This window comes from Bombina bombina, chromosome 5 (assembly GCF_027579735.1).
Source record: "Bombina bombina isolate aBomBom1 chromosome 5, aBomBom1.pri, whole genome shotgun sequence".
Classification (NCBI taxonomy): Eukaryota; Metazoa; Chordata; class Amphibia; order Anura; family Bombinatoridae; genus Bombina; species Bombina bombina.
The window spans coordinates 1,135,928,522-1,135,952,536 of NC_069503.1; the positions used below are offsets into that span (position 1 = coordinate 1,135,928,522).

At 38.5% G+C, this 24,015-nt stretch overlaps 1 protein-coding gene across 1 annotated transcript in view; it reads left to right on the top strand.

Moving 5' to 3' along the window:
* LOC128661186 (1-phosphatidylinositol 4,5-bisphosphate phosphodiesterase gamma-1-like) overlaps window positions 1-24,015 on the top strand; it is a 370,915-nt gene that overhangs the window by 294,364 nt on the left and 52,536 nt on the right. Inside the window, 7 exon segments of the mRNA XM_053715427.1 lie at window positions 747-947; window positions 2,728-2,847; window positions 11,975-12,158; window positions 13,725-13,802; window positions 15,136-15,239; window positions 16,238-16,334; window positions 17,165-17,231. Of these exon segments, the coding sequence (XP_053571402.1) occupies window positions 747-947; window positions 2,728-2,847; window positions 11,975-12,158; window positions 13,725-13,802; window positions 15,136-15,239; window positions 16,238-16,334; window positions 17,165-17,231 (851 nt within the window).

Consider the following 24,015-nt stretch of genomic DNA (forward strand, 5'->3'; position numbering starts at 1 on the left):
GTCCAGGAAGAAGTCTGCATCCTTCAAGAAAAACATGATTTTCATGCAGGACAATGCTCCATCACACACGTCCAAGTACTACACAGCGTGGCTGGCAAGAAAGGATATAAAAGAAGAAAATCTAATGACATGGCCTCCTTGTTCACCTGATCTGAACCCCATTGAGAACCTGTGGTCCATCATCAAATGTGAGATTTACAAGGAGGGAAAACAGTACACCTCTCTGAACAGTGTCTGGGAGGCTGTGGTTGCTGCTGCACGCAATGTTGGTGAACAGATCAAAACACTGACAGAATCCATGGATGGCAGGCTTTTGAGTGTCCTTGCAAAGAAAGGTGGCTATATTGGTCACTGATTTGTTTTTGTTTTGTTTTTGAATGTCAGAAATGTATATTTGTGAATGTTGAGATGTTATATTGGTTTCACTGGTAAAAATAAATAATTGAAATGGGTATATATTTGTTTTTTGTTAAGTTGCCTAATAATTATGCACAGTAATAGTCACCTGCACACACAGATATCCCCCTAAAATAGCTATAACTAAAAACAAACTAAAAACTACTTCCAAAACTATTCAGCTTTGATATTAATGAGTTTTTTGGGTTCATTGAGAACATGGTTGTTGTTCAATAATAAAATTAATCCTCAAAAATACAACTTGCCTAATATTTCTGCACTCCCTGTATACAGTAGATCAGTAGAAATTTAATGTATTTCTCCTACTTACACCTCTCTGTACCACACAGGCGCTCCACAAGGGTCCAGCATTGTCGCATCCACTCTCGGCAAGAGGCCGGTACCACCAAATTCTACCTGACCGACAATCTGGTGTTTGACAGCCTGTATGGCCTGATTTGCCACTACTGCGAGGTGCCACTGCGATGCAATGAATTTGAGATGCGGCTCACCGACCCTGTGCCTCAACCTAATGCGCATGAGAGCAAAGAGTAAATGTTTACACTGATCACTATTGGTAGATTTAACAACTACTAACAGAATAATAAAAAACTAGAAAACAGGCAGTTTATTAACCACAAAACTTTTAGAGTTCCTAAAACTGAAAACAAATCATCTGACATGGGCAGCCATATTGTTTTGCAAACATGTCTCTCTGTCTGTCATTCCTTGATTGGCATCCTTTGTGTGACCTCCTCTCTCTCCTAGTATTACCTGGTGTCATGTAACCCATCCACTATTATCTCCTGTGTCAAATGGACCCTATTTCCAATTCATCAGAATTTCCATGTGAAAACATTATGTGCAAGCTCAGCTGGTGTTTTCCAACTCACTCTACCTGCTAGAAGAGTCTCCATTTGACCGGGTAGATACGCCGGCTATTGATGATGGTGCCAAATGTTTTTGGATGCAGTTGTGATTGTCCAGTGAACAATTTCAATAATTTTAGAATTAACTTTTATTTTTTATAAATGTCCAAAACTTTGTTGCAAACTTAAGTAACATTCCCGTATCCATATTTTCATAGAGTGAAAGCTTTGTGGTTTAAAAGTGTGATTTGAGCAATATTTCTTATTATTTTAAATCATTATTGAAATGAAAATAAAGGTTCATTCATTACCTATTAGCAAATCTACCATATTTCCTAATTATATTACTTTATTTGTCTTATTTTATTAGCCTATTCCAGCTGCCTCCGTTAAAAGGATATTTTTTCTTTCTATGACATTGGCCAATCATTTTCTGTGTCATACGACACTCTGGGGAAAAAAAAAGTTGCTGATGTGCAAATCACTGCAGAGGTAGACCGCTCTATAAGTCACAAAGAACCAAACAATGAAGCAAAACGGGAGATCCAAAAAAAAGACCAAAAAATACAAGTTTATATTTTAGTGTTAGCATAGTAATTAAAAAAAATAGCACACTTCTAAGACTACCTCAGTATGCTTTTATGGAAAAAAAAAATAGTTTTAGCCAAGGAGAACAATGGATGAATTTATCAAGCTGCTTCTATCTGTAGTTGTCAAGCTCACTCTTGAGTCGTCAGACTGCTAGATAAGAAACTGAGGCCCTAAGAGATAAATCATCCTGGACTGATTCATCTGATTGACAAGCCCTGCACTTGCACAGTTCGTTGCACAAGATCAGCGTCAGGGCTGCACAAGCATACAGGTTACTAGCTGGGAACCTTGTCTACCCCGAGCCTTAAACATGTTTAATTGAAATGTTTAATTTTGACTCTCATGTCCCTTTAAGCCATACTGATAGGTGTTCAATGCCAAGGTATAGGGAGCTTACGGCACCATAAATACATAAGAAAACTTTGACATTGTCCCCACAGAGTTACCAAATGGACCAAAATGGCTTTGAATCTGAAATCATGTGAAAGGCACATTACAGGGGAATTCTGATGATTGGAATGGGGCCGTATATGTAAAGAGGACTATTTGCCTTAGTCTATGAGGCCTATTTATCAAATGTCTGTCGGACCTGATCCGACAGTGCGGATCAGGTCCGACAGACATTGCTGAATGCAGAGAGCAATACGCTCTCCGTATTCAGCATTGCACCAGCAGCTCTTGTGATCTCGCTGCCCCTTGCAGACCGCTGCTTCATAACTGCTGTTTCTTGCGAGTCTGAAGACTCGCCAGAAACACGGGCCCTCAAGCTCCACTCGGAGCTTGATAAATGGGCCTCTATGTATCTATTGCTGTAAGTGTGCACCTGCCAACTGCTTCCGGTTAACCATACTTTTGCTTTAATACCTACTAGGTGGTATCATGCCAACCTTACCCGCCTGCAAGCTGAGCAAATGCTGATGAGGGTTCCCAGAGACGGAGCGTTCCTGGTGCGCAAGAGGAGTGAGCCAAACTCCTACGCCATTTCTTTCAGGTGAGGCCTCCAGCCAGAACTATAAAGTAAACTGAGCATTCCTATAGTCACAGTCATGCACAATGATGTTATACACATTAACCATTAACCTGTAACCTCTTCCTGAGGCCAAAGATATTTGTAGCATAAAAAAACAGTGTCTTATTAGCTATTTTAGATAAAGGTTTTTTAATTGTGTCAATAAAAAGTAACAATAATAAGTAATAAAACTATTTAAGGCTAGATGACATGTGGAGAACTATTTATCACTCACGCTTTCACACCAACTGTGCTCAATTTAGGCTTTTTGCGCACATCGGATACCGCACATATCACAAGTTGAAAGTAAAAAGTTACAAAAGTATGAAGTTACAATAACGACCGCTTTAATGTATTCTCCCATAGACTTCAATGGAACGCGCAAAATGGGGGGAAAAACGAACACCCAACAAGTCGTGCAAACACGATTTTCTCAAGTGCACTACCCCGGCATGAAATATTAATATTTCACATTCCAATGTTCTTCACATAGAATATGTTCTATTTATTCTTAAATAAATATTTCTATGTATATCCAATGTTTTTTTTGTGATATATATATATATATATATATATATACACATGATTATATATATATATATATATATATGCATACTATGCATGAATAAGGACCATGTAGGTCCGAAACATTGCCTTTTTTATGGTTGTTATACCCTAATAAAAAGAATTTTTCACCTTTAAGAAGCAAGATTGTACTGTGGTGCTGGCACATATTGTACATATGGACTGTATTCTTTGGAGTGTAGCTGATACTCCACAGTGACGGGCACACAGGCTGAAAACTACTATTTAAATCTATGGTGCTGGACTCCAATGATCTATCTCTTGCTTATAGATATATATATATATATATATATATATATATATATATATATATATATATATATATGAATATCTATTTATAAATACTTAGAACATATTCCCCTATGTGAGGAACATTGGAATGTGAAATATTTACTGTAAATACACACTTTATTAAATATGAATATTGCATAAATATGATTTTTCATGTTTTCAGCTACTACTGTAAAGGGCTCCAATGCACATATGTTTATGTCTATATATACAGTATATATATATGTGTACATATGTGTTTATGTGTCTATATGTGTATATAGACACATAAATACATATATACACATATATATAGACATAAACATATATACATTTATAAATACATCTGAACACACATATATACATACATATATTAGGAAATTTAATAGTGACGAGTTAAAGTTAGTAAGTGAATGTCTACAAATATTATCCAAAGGAATATTATATAGCCATGAAAGTGCACGGATATGTTATTCCTCTAGGGCTATAGGGACCCCATTAGTGCTTAGACTGTTACTTGAGGGTAAACAGGGGTAGAAAGAGATTAGAGAGGAAAAATGAAAGTGTAGAAAAAGATAGTGTTAAAGGGACATTAAACACTAAATACATGCTAGATAGAATGATACATACAAAGAAAAGATTAGTCCATGAGTAACATGTAGATGTAGATGTATTTTTTAAAGTTTCATAAGTTGTTTAAAAAGTGACAAAATAAGTGTAAAGTTTTAGTGTCTATAAAACACTGGGAGCTGCCATGTTGTAACTTGTGTTACCTTCTCTGCTGTGGCCAATTAGGGACAGTTATAAATAGGTCACTAGAGTGTGCAGCCAATGGTTGTGCTGGATTTAACAGGGTTCTGCACTTCCATTTCTAACAGGAATTGAAAAGCTCACAATTTCAGAATGGAATTACAGGCAAAGAGGACAAAATAAATAATGAAAGTATATTGCAGAGTTGTTTTATTATATACAATTTATCATTTTATATTACCATCTCAAAGTGTTTAATGTCCCTTTAAGAAAGAGTGGAGAAAAAAAAAGAGTGAAGAGATATGAGAGAGGAGGGAAAGTGTAAAGAAAATATTTATATATATATGTGTATATATCTCTATGTTAAAGCCCTTTGCAGCCTTCTTTTCTAACATCTGAGACCTCATTTCTTTGAGCCTTATAACTTTATAATACAAATTATTTTTCCAATAATTTTATTGGATGGTGTTATTATGAATGTAACTGTACTTTTTAATGTATTTTTGATGTATTTTGTGCAACATTTTTATTCGAGCGTAACAGTTAAACAGAGCTCATAGGTCGCGCTAAACCAAAGTGCGTTAAATTTAATTGCGCTCTGCTATTCATCCTTTTGCTCCAAATTATACTCCTTCAGTCCTTTATGGTGTTGGCCGAACAGCACTCATATCATTAGAGGTTTACCATGTTTTAGAAAAAGTTTCTTTGAATTGCTGCACAACTCTAACGATGTTTAATTTCTTCAGTTTAAAATGCTCACTAAATAGATCTTGCATGTAATACTGCAAGGTCAGCTTTCGTTCTCTTGCACTAAATATATAGTTGACAACACAAGCACCATGGCTAGCGACATATAATTACCCTTACTCACAAATCTGTAATTATTTTAGTCAGTTTGATCTATATATATTCCCATACACTGTGACCTTTTGAGGGTTTGCAAGTTATTGAGATATTGTCCTGCCCCTCTTTTCTATACACAGATTTGGCTAGTGAAATGGTTTGTTCCACCATTTAAGTTCCCCCAACCTGTTAAACTACTGTCACAATCATTCCATATGTACTCTGGATATGCTCAGTAATACTGTTCTTATTTACAAATCAATGAATGGGATTCCAACTCAACGCATGTAGTAGCCTAGCCTTCCTTTTTTTCTCGGCACTAATTTACCCTCCTCACTTAATTTACTCCCTTCACTTTTTGATCCAAACCCTGAGACTCACTTTCATGATACTGACATTTAGCTACTGGCCTTCCATGCATTATGAGCCATCCGAAATGAAAATCCTATTAAATGTCCTATTTTCATGGATTATAACTATCAGGTTATCTGCCTATTTCATAATAGAAGATAATGGGATCATCATCACCCGCTACCTGACTGTATGTTAGTCTAATAAAAGCATATTAGTCCTCACATTTAAACCTTAGTACCATAAAACTTAGTAACTGAGAATTGAAATCATGATAACTCAGCTCCATATATATCACAAACTGTAATAATCCTCCCTTTCAAAAAGGTAAAAGAGGAAAGATTCACACTCTGTTGTTGTTGTTCTATTGTTGTGGTTCTATTTGTGTTGTTTTATTTTGTATATTGGTTTGATTAATGTTGTATAATTGAGCTCCCAGGGGCTCTTTCTCATTAGCCAAGAAACCAACTAATTTTGAACGTGTCTGTTATTATGTAACAAAATATTATAAATTTGCTCAGTTAGGCTCTGCATGTACCGTATTCTCTTGCCTCATTCCATTTCCATAGAGATATTCTGATCTGGATTGAGGATTCACAATCTATTTGAACTATGTACACTACCGTGGGGCTTAGCCCAGGGTTGATATCCAATGTACATTAATTTTGTAGGAGACTTCTCTTGGTTTACAATACTGATAGCATGGACCTCGTCACTAATATTATATGGATCAGCTATGTCAGGAAAACTGCCCAGTACCTCAATCTGCTATCCCATACATTACAAAACTATTTTATAATTACAGACTTGGACGCTATACAAACAAATTGCTACCCATGCTAAGCCTCATTCTCAGTATAATTTTTGGTGGAATGGGCGATCCCTTGTTTTTTGTTTGGTTTGTTATTTTAGAAAAACAAGGAGCTCAAGTAATCCTCAACATCTCACTAATCTTTGTTGCTTTACAGTACTTGCTAAAAGTGACTTTCGGATTTAAAACATCTTTGTTTCCATACAATGGGATGGATATATCTCATACTTATATGGCTCCTCTGCTTTAGCTCAAGAAAACTTGTACACACATACAGTTTGAATATTTTGTCAGACTGACTTCATTATGTGTTGCAATAACTTTTCTGATGTATATCCTTACCTGTGTGTATCATGTATCTGAACTCCTTGAATAAAAAGAATTGTAAAAAAAATATTTAATTGCGCTCGAGTGAGCGAGTTTACTTTCAACTTGCAATATACGCGCTACTTCCGATGCCCACAAATAGCTTGATAAACCTTATATTGCTTTTGCGCAACTGTTAGCGCGCCCATCATAATATGGCCCTTATATGGTCAAATTGCTCACTGGCTGATAAAGATAACTCTAACAACTCTATGGGATCTATTTATGTAGGTGCGGACAGACATGATCTGCTATAGCGAATCATGTCTGCCGCACATCAATAAATGCCGACAGTATACGCTGTCGGCATTTATTATTGCACCAGCAGTTCTTGTGAACTGCTGGTGCAATACCGCCCCCTGCAGATTCACGCAGGGGGTGTCAATCAACCCGATCATATTAGTTCGGGCTGATTGCTGTCCCTCAGAGGTGGCGGACGAGTTAAGGAGCAGCGGTCTTAGGACCGCTGCTTCTTAACTTCCACTTCAGTCGGAACTGAAGCAAAGTGGGTCTGAGGTAGCATCCGCTGCTTCATAAATAGACCCCTATAGGTGAACAGTGAATCACTCCACTAACATTACTAGCGATACATTGCTCCTGGGAATTATACTCCTGACCACTAGGAGTTGGCAAAGATCCCCAAACTCCAAGAGCCCTTAACCCCTTAAAGACCGTGCATTTCAGACTAAAACTTCCTCAAAAGACCAGAACATTTTAAGCATTTTTGCCATTACTCCATTTAGACAGAAATAGAGCCTTTTTTATATTTACCTATCAAAACTATATATTTATTTTTAGTAGACAACCTAAAGTATTGTAGGCCCATTTTGGTATATTTCATGCCACCATTTCACCGCCAAATGCGATCAATCTCGCTACTTTTAGTGAGATCGAGGCAAAGAGAGGCCCAGGTTACGGCGCTGGTCGTTAATGGGTTAAAACCCTACCCACCTTACTTGAAACTAGTCCTCAAAGGAGGAAAGGGAAGAAGGGAGGTGTTCCCGGTGTTTGTGAGAAGGATTCTCGGACTGATTTGAGTCCCAGTTTTCCCTCAAAGAGAGCTACTGTTTGGACAGAGTGATGTCTTTGGGGGATGGGTAGAGACACAAGAACACCCTATGGGAGTTAGGGCCTAATGTTAAAAAACTTGCTGGCATTGAGAGAAACCTCACTAAATCTTTACGGGCTTTCTTTAGCATTATTTTGCAATGTAAGTGTCTTTACTTCACACCCAGATTTCTGCATAGAGAGAATCTAAAGAAAAAAACTGCGTTCTTAAAAGTCTTTGAGGGACCTCGCAGTACTGAGGAGACGTATTAGATCATTTCGCCAAAGCGGAGAGGTTTAGATTATCAGGCCCTTAGTCACATGGCTACCAGGGGGGATTGACCCTAACCTCCACCTGTTGGTTCAATGTTATATTCTATATATTTAGATCCTTTGCTGTCACGTGTACAGCACTGGATTGGCTATCTACTGGAAGCAGTTCTTTCTGCTTATGGTAAGTTCAGTAGTATGGGTGCTTATCAGGCAAGTGGGGGGGTCGTTGGGCATCTTCTTAGCCTGTAGGCTATAAGTAGGTACTCTCTTATGGGTATATCATAGCCAGGGGGCTATTATGTCAGGCATTTAAGACCCAATGTAGGCCTTAAAGGTTTGTTAAGTATTTATTTTTTTCATGCGTCAATTTGTTTTTTCACGTGTTGGCGTGTTTAGTCTCTTGTGCACATATGTATGTTCAGCATGTCGTCAGGGTAGCACTCATCCGTGGCTATGTAGATAATTAACGCTCCTCAAGTTTGCTTTTGCCTCTGGTGAGGGGGTAAAATTTCATTGCTTCCATGAGCTGCTTTATTTGGGTGTAAGGTTACTTTATTTATCCTTTAATTTATTGTTATGTTTAAATTATTGTCTGTATATTGATTTACTAATTTCTTGCCTGTTAATTTTTTTTTCATTATGGAGCATACTGATCCTGTCCCCTCTCCAGTTTATACTAGTACCTCAGAAGCTAGATCCTCTGAACACTTTCCTACTATTTTTTTTTAAGTGTATTTTTTGCAAGCTGGTTGATTTAATCCCCCTTCTCAGCTTTGCAAATCATGTACAGATTATCTTATGCATTCTGATCAATCTAATACTGCTCTTGCTTCTAAAGGTATCTTTCCTCCCTCTGTTTGTTTTACATAGGGGAGTTCTTCAGATTTTGCTCCAAGATTTAAAGATTTTGTACCCATGTTAGCAGCCATGCATCCTCAAAGCAAGCATAAGAAGGTGGTTACTGATTAGCCCTCTTATAGTTTATCTAATTTTAGTATGTCTGTCTGTTAAGCTGAATGTTCCAGCCCCTGGATCTTCTGATTTATCTTCTGAGTGTGAAGTGTTTTCAGATGATCAAGGGTCAGCCTTTGATCAGGAAACTGAATCTTCTTCTTTTTTGTTTAAGCTTTGTTCTCTTTTAAGAGAAGTATGCACTTTCTGTTCAGTCTCCTGAAGTATTTCCAGTTCCTGATGCTATTGGAAAGCAGACTTTCTCAGTCACTAATCCCTTCATCCAAGGGAATGGTCTCTTCATCAGTCAGATTGTAGACCTGTAGAGTCATATGTAAGTAGATTTGATGCCTTCTTGTTTAAACAACAAGCTCCTCAGATACTTTGCGAGGCACAGTTTGTGGATGTTCTAATAGCTCTTTGGTTGTTTTGTCTGGCTTACATTTTTCCACCTCTTGTTCTGTTACCAAGCATAATAGACAGTATCAAGCAGAAGGTATCATCAGTAATCCTTATTGCTCCAGTTTGGCCTTGCAGGACTTGGTTTGCAGATCTGGTGTAGATGTCCAGCTGTCCTCTGTGGCCTCTTCCTCAGCGTTGCAACCTTCTCTCTCAAGGTCCGTTTTTTCATCTGGATCTCAAATCTCTAAACTTGATGGCTTTGAACATTTATTTTTACAGCAGAGACATTTCTGATTCTGTCATTGAAACTTCGGTTCAGGCCTGTAAACTTGTGAAAAGGAAAATTTATCACAACTTTTGAAAGGCTTTTATTTCCTGGTGTGTGGAACATTGGTTTAGTTGGCACTCTTTTAGAATTCCGAAAATTATTCAATTTCTTCAGGATGGTTTGAATAAGGGTTTATCCGCTAGTTCTTTAAAGGGATAAACCCTTCACAAGAAGGTTGTTAAATTTCTGGATATTCAGAATTTTGTCCCGGTTTTAGTCAGGATTAACAACACAGATTATAAGTGAAATCACAATGACTTCCCTTGTATTTCAAGATGCTGCCAGCCCCGGATACTCCTCCTCTGTCTAAACAGATGGTGGTGCAGTCTTTTGCAAGGTGCTTTCCAAACCTCTTTCTCCAGCCTCAGTTCTCAGCAGAAAACCTCAGAAGAAAAGGCCAACAATGGTGTAATATTTTGATCTTTTTATTGGATTTTATTAAAGCTGGAAATTACTGTCATCAATGATTCCGATATTTTATGAAAAAAATCTTCAATTTCTTCAAGTAACCCTGTGAGTATGTTCCTTTTAGTGCAGGCTGTTTGTTCTGCTGAGACCTTAGGTGGGAAAAAGAGGTTTGGGAAGCTCCTTTTGAAAGACTGCGCCACCATCAAAAAAATACTTAGTCAGGATTAAGCCAATTTCTCCTCCATGGAATCTTAATTTGGTTTTTAGAGTTTTGCAGTTTCTTCCTTTTGAACCTATGCATTATTGGGATATCCAACTTTTGTCCTGGTAAGGTCTTTTTGGGCTATTTCTTCTGCTAGAATAGTTTCTGAATTGTCTGTTCTTTGTTGTGAGCTTCCTTATCTTTTTTTCATTACGATAAGCCAGTTTTGAGAATTGTTTGATTTTTTTGCCTAAAGTGGTTTCTTCTGGCAATATCAATCGTGAGATTGTTGTTCCCTCTTTTTGTCCTAATCCAAAGAATTCTAAAGAGAGGCTTCTCTATAATTTGGATGTGGTCAGAGCTTTGAAGTTCTACTAAGGATTTTAGACAATCTTCTAGCTTGTTCATTTTTCTGGTTCCAGAAATGGTCAGAAGGCTACTGGTTGAAGCTTTTGATTCATAAAGCTTACTTTGATGTGGGTCAGTCTCTTCCTAAATGGATTACTGCCAATTCTACCAGATCAGTTCCTACTTCTGATCTACTTGGTCTTCCTTACATATTTTTTCTAACTTCTACCACTTTGATGTTTTTGCTTCTTCTGAAGCAGGTTTTAGTAGGAAAGTCCTTCAGGCAGCTGTTTCTGGGCATTAAATATTATTGTGTGTATATATATATTTATATATATATATATATATATATATATATATATATATATATATATATATATATTCTGCATAAAAAAACAAAACTAATCATCCAGTCTATTTGGAATAGTATAAGTCTGGTCCCATCCAGATTTCTCGTGGACTGGAAAACTTGGGTATTAGTCCCGGCATTAATGGATCATGGGCTCTCACCACCTTTATGAAAGAAAATATAGTTTATGCTTACCTGATAAATTAATTTAAATTAAAAATTTAAATTAATTTATTTCATGGTGGTGAGAGTCCACGAGACCCCTTCATTATTTTCTATTTGATTGTATTTTCTGACGGCAGTTCAAGTATGCACCTCTTTTTTCCCCCCTGCTCCTTTTTGTATTGATCTTATTTTTTTCCATACCTTCCTCTTTTTCTTGCTTGGCTGTACGTCAGACTAGTTTCCAGTAAGGTGGGAGGCGTTTAATGGCTCTTGGAGTTTTGGGATCTCCTAGTGGTCAGGAGTTTAATTCCCAGAAGTAATGGATCATGGACTTTAACCACCATGAACGAAATGAATTTATCAGGTAAGCATAAATGATATTTTTTGTTAAATCTGTTAAATAACTGAACATGCAGACAACAAAGTAAAAAGCAAAATGTAAATATTTCATAAAAACAAGGAGTTTAAATCCCTGCAGCTGTCTGGTTGGCAGAAATAAAAGACTGAATTCTAATGCTGATAAATAAAAAGTAGAACTATGAATGCCTCTTCTTTTTGTGTAACATTTGTATCATGTGACAGAGGTCTATGTGTGTGACTTCTAGTAACTGCTTACCTCACAACCCGTTTAACCATTTGGTGGGTGCCATCTTCTGCCAGGGCCGAGGGCAAGATCAAACACTGCCAGATCCAGCAGGAGGGACGTCACTTTATGCTGGGGACTTCCGCAGAGTTTGAGAGTCTCTTGGATCTTGTCAACTACTACGAGAAGCACCCTCTGTACCGCAAGATGAGGCTGCGTTACCCTATCAATGAAGAGGCGCTGGAGAGGATTGGCACAGCTGTGAGTTGGGCGTTACATTTATCAACAGATCACTAAATAATACTAGCAATGCTGGGCATCCTTGTCTTGTGATATAATAAAGTAAAAAATAGTAGTACTGAATAGAGTTGGAAACTTTGCCTTCTGTATAATGCTGGAAACAATTTAATGCTAACATTAATTTTAATCTTTTAATCCTAGATCATCACCAGCTTTTGGAAATCATAGGACCTACTGATGTGCTTAATACCAGTAATTTTGTTCTTGAAATAGTCCTTAAAGGGACAAAATCTGTGATCTACATTTCACTAATAGATATACGGTTAAAAAAAACACTAATAAAGATTTTTTTAAAAATAAACAAATCCAACTTATTTTTTTTGTAAAAAAGCTGCCCTTACCTTCCCCTTAAAGAACATAAAACCCTATAAATGATAAAACTGAAATGCACGTCAGTTTTGAAAATATTTTTTTTGCTATATGCGTGTATTACCAAACGTGCTTCAAATAAAGGTTATGACTGTTTCAGCGATAGCGCTAAGTATATGCAGATGTTCCATGGACAGCTTAATAATTCATCTTTATAAAAAAAAAAAAAAAAAACTTCAAGTTAATTTTATTTTAGGTAAAATTTAAAGGGATACTAAACCCACATTTTATCTTTTATGATTCAGACAGAGTAGGTTATTTTTTCTTCAATCTCTTTCTATCTTTATTTAATAAGCAAGAATGTAATCTTAGGAGCTGGCACATGGGCTGCACTTGCTGATTGGTGGCTAAATGTTGTCTGAACCAAAAATGGGATTAGCTTAGATTCCTGCTTTTTCAAATAAAGATAGCAAGAGAATGAAGAAAAATTTATAATAGGAGTAAATTAAAAAGTTGCTTAAAATTGCTGCTCTATCTGAATCATGAAAAAAGCGGGTTTAGTGTCCCTTTAAGATGAATAGCAATATCATTGTTTCCAGTCACAAATGTTTAAAGGGACACTGAACTGAAAATTTAATTCCCCATAAATGTCTAATTATGTAACATTAAAAAAACCTTTGCAATGCAGAATCCTGACACTCCTGAGTCCTATACCCCCAAAATATAATGAGCCAAAAAAAATAAAAATAAAATAAAAGTAGGGATTTATAAGCACCATTACTACTAATACATAACTTTTAATGGAAAAATAATTATTTGTATATAAGTTAATCAGCAAGCTGCACAGTGATTGGTTGATATGTGCAGGAATGTGTTTATATATGTCCCTAATTGGCCAAAGCATAGAAAGTAAGATAAACAACATTAAATAATCTTTTCAAGGGGTGTGTCACAAGCCTGCAAAACACAGCAAGAGAATGACAGTTGTTTTGCAATGCTTTGTAAAGTGTCTGATGCATAAATAATAACTGATTTTAATGTCCTTTTTACATTGATGTGCAGAAGCTGTTATATTAGTCTTTCTAGTCTCCTAGAAATAAATCTGCAAATTCAAATGTTTACCATAATTCTGTATATATTTCTGTAGTTATAAAAATTAATCCTTAATCAAATAGAAATGTTAATAATGTTGTGTTACTTTATCATCTCGGTCTGCAGGAATTAGATTATGGGGCCCTTTATGAGCTCCGATCACCGGACCTTTATGTGGAAGCCAATAAGATGCCAACAGCGAGGGTAAGAATTATCAGCTGTACGTCAGGGTCACATATGTAAAAGAGGCAGTGAGCGCTTGTGGTAATGGGGTGTAGTAATGGTCTAATTACATTTGTTAATTGGTCAAACATCACACAAGGGTTATAGGACATGAGTTTAGCGCTGCAGAATCTGTTGGCACTCTACAAATAACCGATAATAATAATAATGAGATTGTAATATAATTATGTTGTGTGCAAAATGTATTTCTTTATAATTTATTTGTGCACTTTTTCTATAATTTATCTAAATGTAAGTGCACAAGATTAACACAGTGATTGTTTGCTCTCTCCAGTAACTCATTTATAATTTATAAGAGAAAACCTAGGTTACAACATGCTTACCTAGTAAAACGTAGACTCCCCCAGACGCTGCATGCAAGCATCAGTTCACCTTCTTAAAGGGGCAATTCGTTTAACAATAAATGGTTCACGTTTTAATTGATAAAATTTACATTAAAGGAACATTAAACTCCAAAATCTATAATATCATGCTTAGGAAATAGCACTATTTAAAGGGACAGTAGTAGTCAAAATTAACCTTTCAAGATTCAGATACATAAACAGTTTTTAACAACTTTCCAATTTATTTTTATTATCAAATTTCCTTTGTTCTCTTGACAGCGGCAGTGCACTACAGGGAGCTAGCTGCTAACTGGTTGCTGCACATATATGCATCTTGTCATTGGCTCACCTGACGTGTTCAACTAGCTCCCAATAGTGCATTGCTGCTCCTTTTACAAAGGATACAAAGAGAATGAAGCAAATTTGATAAAATAAGTCAATTAGAACGTTGTTAAAAATTGTATGTTCTATCTGAATCATGAAAGTTTAATTTTGACTGCACTGTCCATTTAAATATGTTTTTTTTGGATAATTGCCATTGTTAATTTAAAAATGTGTTTACATTTGTTGTATTGAAAATTTGAATAAAAATCATTTAAACATAAATATGTTTTTTTGTATGAATTTTTTTTACGGTTATGTTTAAGCGGTTTATTGGACCCTAAGGACTGATTTCTCATTGGCTGATTAGGAGAATGCATGTTGCTTTATTGGTAGACAGTGTTACACATCATGTGCATTAAAACAATAAGTGTACAGGACATTTGTTTTAGGTCTAACAAAGAAATACAATTGAGTGAATGTAAAGTATATAGTGCGCTGATGGCTACGCTGGTGCACTGCGCATACTTACCGATCAGGGCCGCTAACTAGATACGGATGTTTAACCTAAAGAATTCCTAATCTCTGCTATTAAATGGTGCTCTGTGTATACCTGAACCAGACCTAATATCACTGTCTTGTACCCTCAGTATATGGTGAAGGCGCTGTACGACTATAAGGCGCAGCGAGAGGACGAGCTGTCATTCTGCAAACAGGCCATTATACACAATGTGGACAAACAAGATGGAGGCTGGTAAAATGACTTCTGTGTTAGTGTAAACGTATATCTAAATGATAAAATGTAAATCTGCACAGCCTGAGGGTTTATTCTGCCGGCACTGCAGTCTGTAATGGGACATGAATTTGTCACATTACTTTCTATCCTTTATTGCAAATTAGCTCCCTTCTATGAGAGCACAGTGAGGTAGACTCGGGAGCATGCACGTGTCTTGTTCACTATATGTATAACATTGTTGCAAAGACTGTTGCCATATAGTGCTCAAGTGAAAAGTAAACTTTCATTATTCAGGTAGAGCATGCCGTTTTAAGTGATTGTTCACTTCTGTTATCAAATTTACTTCTTTCTCTTGGTATCCTTTGCTGAAAAGCATACCTAGGTAGGCTCAGGAGAAGCAATGCACTACTGGGAGCTAGCTGCTGATTGGTGGCTACACAAATATGCCTCCTGTCATTGGCTCATCAGATCTGATCAGCTCCCAGTAGTGCATTGCTGCTCTAGGGCTGACTTTGTAAGGGTTAAACACAAATTTAGATGCAAAAATTAGTGGAACAATAAAATGCTGAAAAACATTATTTTTTGCAATGTTATGTCCCTTTATGGTCTATTCCCTTTATGGTCTATTCCCTTTATGGTCTATTCCCTTTATGGTCTATTCCCTTTAGTTCTGACTTCTATTTCCCTTTAACTAATAATTTCATTGCCATGAAGGACTCAGCATTTTGTTTAAATTGAATACAAGTTAGTGAGTTATACTTTGTAGGTTCTGTGGCTGCGTCTCTGGTGAATAAATCTTTATTGCTTATGACAGTGTGTCTAGCTTATTAATACTGATGTGAGTGCATCTTTACTTGTTACAGAATAGATTGAGTCTGGGCTGTTGTGTATTTTTTGTTGTGGGAATGAGTTTCTGGAAATTAAAGACTATACTGTACCGTAAGATGGTGTATCCCAGCATGCACTGCATGATTTATCCACGCCGCATGCGTTATTATCCCTTTGCTCCCTTACAGGTGGCGCGGAGACTATGGTGGCAAAAAGCAGCTGTGGTTCCCTGCAAATTATGTAGAAGAGATGAGCAACATCATGGTACAGGATCAGGACGAGGCGGTGAGCATTAGCTAGTAATAGATGTACACACAGGGCGCAAGAAGGGGCACATTTCCCTCTTACTTGGGCACATGTCAAGAGTGTGACTCATCTCGATAATGTGTGACATGTGGCATCTCATTCTATCTGCCCTAATAGCTGATTAGGGTTAGGTTAGGGTTAATTCACGCTTTGGCTTGGACTTGGACAGGTTTAGAACCCTAGCATGATTCAAATGAGAGGTCACATGACCCTTTTGAGTTCATATAGTTGATGAAAAATGTGACTATTGAATTCATTTAAATCCCCCCAAAAAAGTAAAATAATTTTGCCAAGGAAATATTTTTCTATCAAAAATAAACCACAACATAGTTGTTTCAAATGAGGATATCATATGGTTGTTATATGACCACATACATACCATGATTGTCCCTTGACCTTCTACATATCATATATAATATAGGTGTTACATGACCCTCTGAATAGCATATTTGTATCACATGACATCATATGGTTTTCATATAACCTTCTATATTATACGGTTGTCACAAGACAATGTAGATATCATATTCTTGTCACATGATATAATATTTTTGTCACATAGCCCAATACTTATCAAATGTTGATGTAAAAATAATTGTTAAAATGGTTGGGTGTTAAAAATATAACTATATATTGTATATTTGTGTATACTGATATTTTTTGTCCCCCAACCACAGAAAAGTTTCTGTGGACTCCCGTACAAATCATTTTCTTAGAGATTAGACTAATATGTGCAATTTGTATTGAAACTATGTAATCCTTACACTCATTTCTGTTATGTCCTTTCTCATTATGTGTTTTTTGTACAGTCTGCTGAGAACAGTCCCTTGGGGAACTTCCTAAAAGGATATATAGATGTACCGTCATGTCATATAGGTGAGTAATGAATAGATTTTTATTAACAGAAACAGATTGTTACCTAGCCCAGCTAGTTGTGTAATATATAGCCATATTTGTGCATGATGAAATATATAGCATTAGCTGTGCATGATGTATTAACAAAAGTTATGCTTACCTGATAAATTATTTTATTTCTTGGCACAGAGAGCCCACAAATGCATTCATTAATGTTGGGAATTCAACACCTGGCCACCAGGAGGAGGCAAAGACACCTCACCCAAAGCTTTAGTATCCCTCCCACTTGCCATACACTCCCAGTCATTCAGCCGAGGAAATAAGGAAAAGTAGGAGAAACACTAGGGGTATAGAGGTGCTAGAAGACTATGGAAAATGCCACCTTAAAAACAAAAGGGCAGGTTCGTGGACTCTCCATGCCAGGAAAGAAAATAATTTATCAGGTAAGCATAAAGTCTGTTTTCTTTCCAATGGCATGGAGAGTCCACAAATTCATTCATTACCCTTGGGAATTCAATACCCAAGCTGTTGAGGACACAGAATGAACAGGGAGGGAAATAAGGCTGGCAGACCTAAACTGAAGCCACCACCGCTTGAAGCACTTTTCTCATAAAAGAAGCCTCAGTTGAGGTGAAAACATCAAACTTGTAAAATTTTAAAAAGGTATGCAAAGAGGACCAGGTAGCCACCATACAGATTTGTCCCATAGAAGATTAGTTCTTAAAAGCCCAAGAATATGATGTAACACGGGTAGAATAAGCCATAATCCTCTCAGGAGGCTGTTGACCAGCCTCCTCATAAGCCAAACGAATGACACTCCTCAGCCAAAAGGAAAGTGTAGTCGCAGTAGCTTTTTGACCTTTGCACTTACCGGGGTACACAACAAACAAGGAAGTAGATAAAAAATCCTTGGTAGCATGGAGATAGAATTTCAAAGCACGCACCACATCCAGGTTGTGTAACAAACGTTCCTTCTGAGAAGAAGGATTAGGACAAAAGGAAGGAACTACAATCTCCTGATTGATATTGTGGTCAGAGACCACCTTAGGTAGAAAACCCAACTTGGTACGTAGAACAGCCTTATCCGCATGGAAAACCAAATAAGGAGAATCACACTGTAAGGCAGATAATTCTGAAACTCTACGAGCAGAAGGAATAGCCAACAAAAACAAAACTTTCCAAGATAAAAGTTTAGCATCAACAGAATGCATAGGCTCAAAGTAGCCTGTTGAAGACCATGAAGAACAAGATTAAGGATCCAAGGGGGAGCTACAGGTTTAAACACAGGCCTGATTCTAACCAGGGCCTGAACAATAGATGGAACATCCGGAAGATTAGCTAACTTCTTTTGTAGCAACACGGAAAGGGCAGAAATCTGTCATTTGAGAGAACTAGCTGATAAACCTTTCTCCAAACCTTCTTGGAGAAACAAAAGAATTTGAGGAACTCTCACCTTGTGCCAAGGGAAACCTCTACTTTCGCACCAGGATAGGTAGGTGCGCAACACCTTGTGATACATCCGACGAGTCTCCGGCTTACGAGCCTGGATCAGAATATCAATGATCTTATCAGAAAACACTTTTTTAGACAGAACTAGGCATTCAATCTCCACACAGTCAGCCTCGGAGAATCCAGATTATGATAAAGGAACAGACCCTGAAGTAGACGGTCCGACCTCAGAGGCAATCTACACAGAGGGGAGGGTGACATCTTTACAAGATCTGCAAACCAAGTCCTGCAATGTAATTAGGATCACCGAGGCCAGCTCCTGTTTGATGCAGGCTATGACCCTGGGAAGAAGAGCAAATGAAGGGAACAGATAAATAAGTCTCGACCTCCAAGGAACCGCTAACGCCAAAACTTCCTGAGGATCCCTCGATTTCGACCCGTATCTGGGCAGATTAGTATTGAGATGAGAAGCCATGAGGTCTATCTCCGGAACACCCCACCTGAGGGTTGTACAGGTTGCAGATGAAAGCGAGCAAAAAGAATAATGTCCATGGCAGCCACCATGAGACCAACTACTTTCATGCATTGCACCACAGAAGGGCGTGCAGATGTTTTGTTGAGAGGCAAGTCGTGAGAAGTTTGGATTGTCTTAAATCCATCAGGAAATTTTTCATGGAAATTGAATCTATGAGCGTTCCCAGAAAACAAACCCTGGTGTTGGAAACCAGGGAACTCTTGTCCAGATTTATCTTCCACCCATGGTCTTGAAGGAGAGACAAAAGAGTGTCCGTGTGACATTTTGTCCAGGTAAGGGGCCACTGCGATTCCTTGCGTCCTGGCTACAGCTAAAATTGCTCTCAGCACCTTTGTAAAGATCCTGGGAGCTGTGGCCAGACCAAAAGGAAGGGCTACAAATAGAAAATGTTTGTCTAGAAAGGCAAACCCCAACTGAAAATTATCTCTGTGCATCGGAACATGAAGGTATGCGTCCTTCAGGTCTATAGTGGTCATGAACTGACCCTCTTGGACCAACGGGAGAATAGATCTAATTGTCTCCATCTTGAAGGACGGAACCTTGAGAAACTTGTTGAGACACTTTAAGTCCAGAATTGGACAGAAAGTTCCCTCTTTCTTGGGAACCGCTCTGAAGGAGGGACCAGGACGATCATTACCAGAGAAGATAGGTTCTTTACACAATTTAAAAAGGCATCTCTCTTCACAAAAGGAATCTGCTTCTTGAAGACTTGAACCCTATCCTGTACCCCTGTGAGACCATGTCCACAACTCATTGGTCCGGAATGTCACAAATCCAAGCATCCTGAAAGAAGGATAGCCTACCCCCTACGTGATACGGTCCCGGATTGGGGGCCGTCCCTTCATGCCGACTTATTGTTGGAGGAGGGCTTCTTGGACTGCTTGTTCTTGTTCCAAGGCTGATTAAGCTTCCATGAACTCTTGAGCTAATCCGACTTGGTGGAGGGATCGAAGGCCTCTGTCCCTTGGAAGTATGAAAGGAACGAAAATTGTCTTGTCCTGAGGAAGGGTCCTTCCCGCCAGTCACGGTGGAAATGATGGAATCCAAACCCAGTCCAAATAAGGACTTCCCCTTAAAAGGTAAGGAGAGAAGTTTAGACTTAGATAACATGTTCGCTGACCAGGACTTTAACCACAAGGCCCTTCGTGACAGAACCACAAAGCCAGATGACTTGGCATTTAGGCGAATGACTTGCATGTTAGTGTCACAAATAAAGGAATTGGCTATTTTCAAAGCCTTAATCCGATCTTGAATCTCCTCTAACGGAGTCTCCTCCAAAATAATTTCCAATAAGAAGTTGCACCAGTAAGTGGCGCTCCAGCAACCGCCGCAATGCTTGCTGCTGGTTGCCAGAGGAGTCCAAGCTGTCCGCAGCAGAGTCATTCAGATATCTCACCTTCAGAGGCTAATGAAGCATGCTCATCCTCAGAATTTTGTGATAGACTGACCAATGCAGCCTCAATAGGAGAAGAGGTGCCTGTATCAGAGGAAACATGTTTAATCTTTCTCTTCCTCTTACCCGAAATGGGTAAAGCACTCAGCACAGCAGAAACAGCTGATTGAATCTGTGCTGCAAAGTCTCCTGCTAAAAAAATTCCCCCAGAAAGAGACTGAGCTGAGATGCAGGGAACTGCCTGTGCAACTTTTTAGGACGAGGCCTGAGGTGACAGTTGAGGCATGTGAAGGGCAGTAGAGTCCTGAGAGGTAGAGAGCTCTGATGGGTTAAACTTCTTAGAAACAGCAGACAAAGGTTTAGATTTTTTTGAATTTTTACTGCAACATAGAAGCTAATAATGAAGAATATAACTGTGCAGGGGAAATAGCATAGGCCTCTTCACAGTACAAACATTCGTCAGTCAAAGTTAAAGAGAGAGAAACATTGCCCAAATCCATTTTATACTGCATAATGGATAAACAGATCCCCACAGAAAAAAGTCAAGCTCGAATACAGGAGAGCAATTAAACAAAAATGACAGAATTTATTTCCAAACGATATGAGATATCAAAATAAATATCTTCTAAGCGACACCTCTATGAGCCCCAGCAGTGACTGGGGAACTTACTAACCTCCCGCTCCGGATCCGACTACCGCGTTGCACGCTGCCTCCATAGTTGTGAGAAAAGATGGAAGGAACAGCGATGTGCATGGTAGATCATATGGTGACACGTTAGGGGAGGTATGTAGCGCAGAGGAGAAGCGAGCCAAAAAGCAGCGCCATTCTCGCTGAAACGATCCTACACATAAACTGATCTTTCAGCAAACTGATCTTTCAGTGCCCGGTAATAGACTGCCCAGTAAATATAATCCCACTAGAATGAGGAATATACATGTCCTCAGGCTCCTTAGGGAGGTAACTAGGAGATTTAAACCCCTCATAGTGCCTTTATGCCATCCATCCCTTTGAAGGAAAAGACACTTATATTTTGAACCTCTGCTGTGGGGCAGATACAGCACTTCTAGGTCTGACAGCTTCATCCAACTTCTGACAGGGACCTGAAGTAGAAAGGAAAGCAGTGTAAGCTAACACTGGTTGCCAGGTGGGGGTGTTAGCACAAATTGCTGGAAGGAGGACAGAGAAGATCCCTGCGACATCCAGCAGCTAACAGCTACCAAAATTCTTACTAAGAGGTTTACATGGACACAGCATTAACCCCAGTCCTATCTTGCTGGGAAACTACCCATTAAAGGACTTTAATCTAATTTTATTCAGAGCATCATCTTCACCAACCTCCAAGTTACAGAGGCAAAGAATGACTGTATGGGAAGTGGGAGGGATACTTTTCTTTGACTGGGGTGTCCTTGCCTCCTCCTGGTGGCCAGGTGTTGAATTCCCAACAGTAATAAATGAATTTGTGGACTCTCCATTAGACTTGTGCGCAGCAGAAAAATTTGTTTTGGTTCATTTCGGACGTTTTCGAATTTCGTTTTCGGATTGATTCGAATTTGGATACATTTGAATGCATTCATTTCGGATTCATTCGGATTCGTATAAATTCGGATGTATTCAGTTTGGATTCTATTTGTAGATTCGGAAGTTTGGTATGTGTTAAGTGGGATGTGCTGTGTATTAGTCTAGTATTATGTACTGTAATATTAGGTGTAACCCATAGCAGAGTGATATAACCTAATATACTGTACAATACTAGTGTAATTGTGATAAGTCCATGGCCATTCGAATGTAACAAATAAATCCGAACTAATTCGGATTTATTCGTTAGATTTGTTGCTACGGTAATTCGGAAATTTGAATCGATCCAAAGCTCCCAATTTGACAAATTCGTCCGAATTTCGATTCACAACGAAACGAAACACACATGTCTACTCTCCATGCTATTGGAAAGAAATATAGCATTAGCTGTGCATGATGTAATATATAGCATTAGCTTTGCCCTAACTGTAATCCAAACCCTATACTTAACCCTAGCCGTAACTTTAATCCAAGCCATATACTTAACCAAGCCCTAACTGTAATCCAAATACTTAACCTTACCCTAACTGTAATCCAAGCCCTATACTTAACCCTAGCCCTAACTGTAACCCAAGCCCTATACTTAACCCTAGCCCTAACTGTAACCCAATCCCTATACTTAACCCTAGCCCTAACTGTAACCCAAGCCCTATTAATAACCCTAGCCCTAACTGTAATCCAAGCCCTATACTTAACCATTGCCCTAAATGTAATCAAAGCCCTATACTTAACCCTAGCCCTAACTGTAACCCAAGCCCTATACTTAACCCTGGCAATAACTGCAACCCAAGCCCTATATTTAACCCTAGCACTAACTGTAACCAAAGCCCTATACCTAACCCTAGCCCTAACTGTAATCTAAGTCCTTTATTTAACCCTAGCCCTAACTGTAACCCAAGCCCTATACTTAACCATAGCCCTAACTGTAATCCAAGCCTTATACTTAACCCTAGCCCTAACTGTAATCCAAGCCAAATACTTAACCCTGGCACTAACTGTAACCCAAGCCCTATATTTAACCCTAGCCCTAACTGTAACCCAAGCCCTATACTTAAACCTAGCCCTAGCTGTAACCCAAGCCCTATACTTAACCCTATCCCTAACTGTAACCCAAGCCCTATACTTAACCCTATCCCTAACTGTAACCCAAGCCCTATACTTAACCCTAGCCCTAGCTGTAACCCAAGCCCTATACGTAACCCTAGCCCTAGCTGTAACCCAAGCCCTATACTTAACCCTAGCCCTAACTGTAACCCAAGCCCTATATTTAACCCTAGCCCTAACTGTAACCCAAGCCCTATATTTAACCCTAGCCCTAACTGTAACCCAAGCCCTATACTTAACCCTAGCTGTAACCCAAGCCCTATACTTAACCCTATCCCTAACTGTAACCCAAGCCCTATACTTAACCCTATCCCTAACTGTAACCCAAGCCCTATACTTAACCCTAGCCCTAGCTGTAACCCAAGCCCTATACGTAACCCTAGCCCTAGCTGTAACCCAAGCCCTATACTTAACCCTAGCCCTAACTGTAACCCAAGCTCTATACTTAACCCTAGCACTAACTGTAACCCAAGCCCTATATTTAACCCTAGCCCTAACTGTAACCCAAGCCCTATACTTAACCCTAGCACTAACTGTAACCCAAGCCCTATACTTAACCCTAGCATTAACTGTAACCCAAGCCCTATACTTAACCCTAACCCTAACTGTAACCCAAGCCCTATACTTAACCCTAGCCCTAGCTGTAACTCAAGCCCTATACGTAACCCTAGCCCTAGCTGTAACCCAAGCCCTATACTTAACCCTAGCACTAACTGTAACCCAAGCTCTATATTTAACCCTAGCCCTA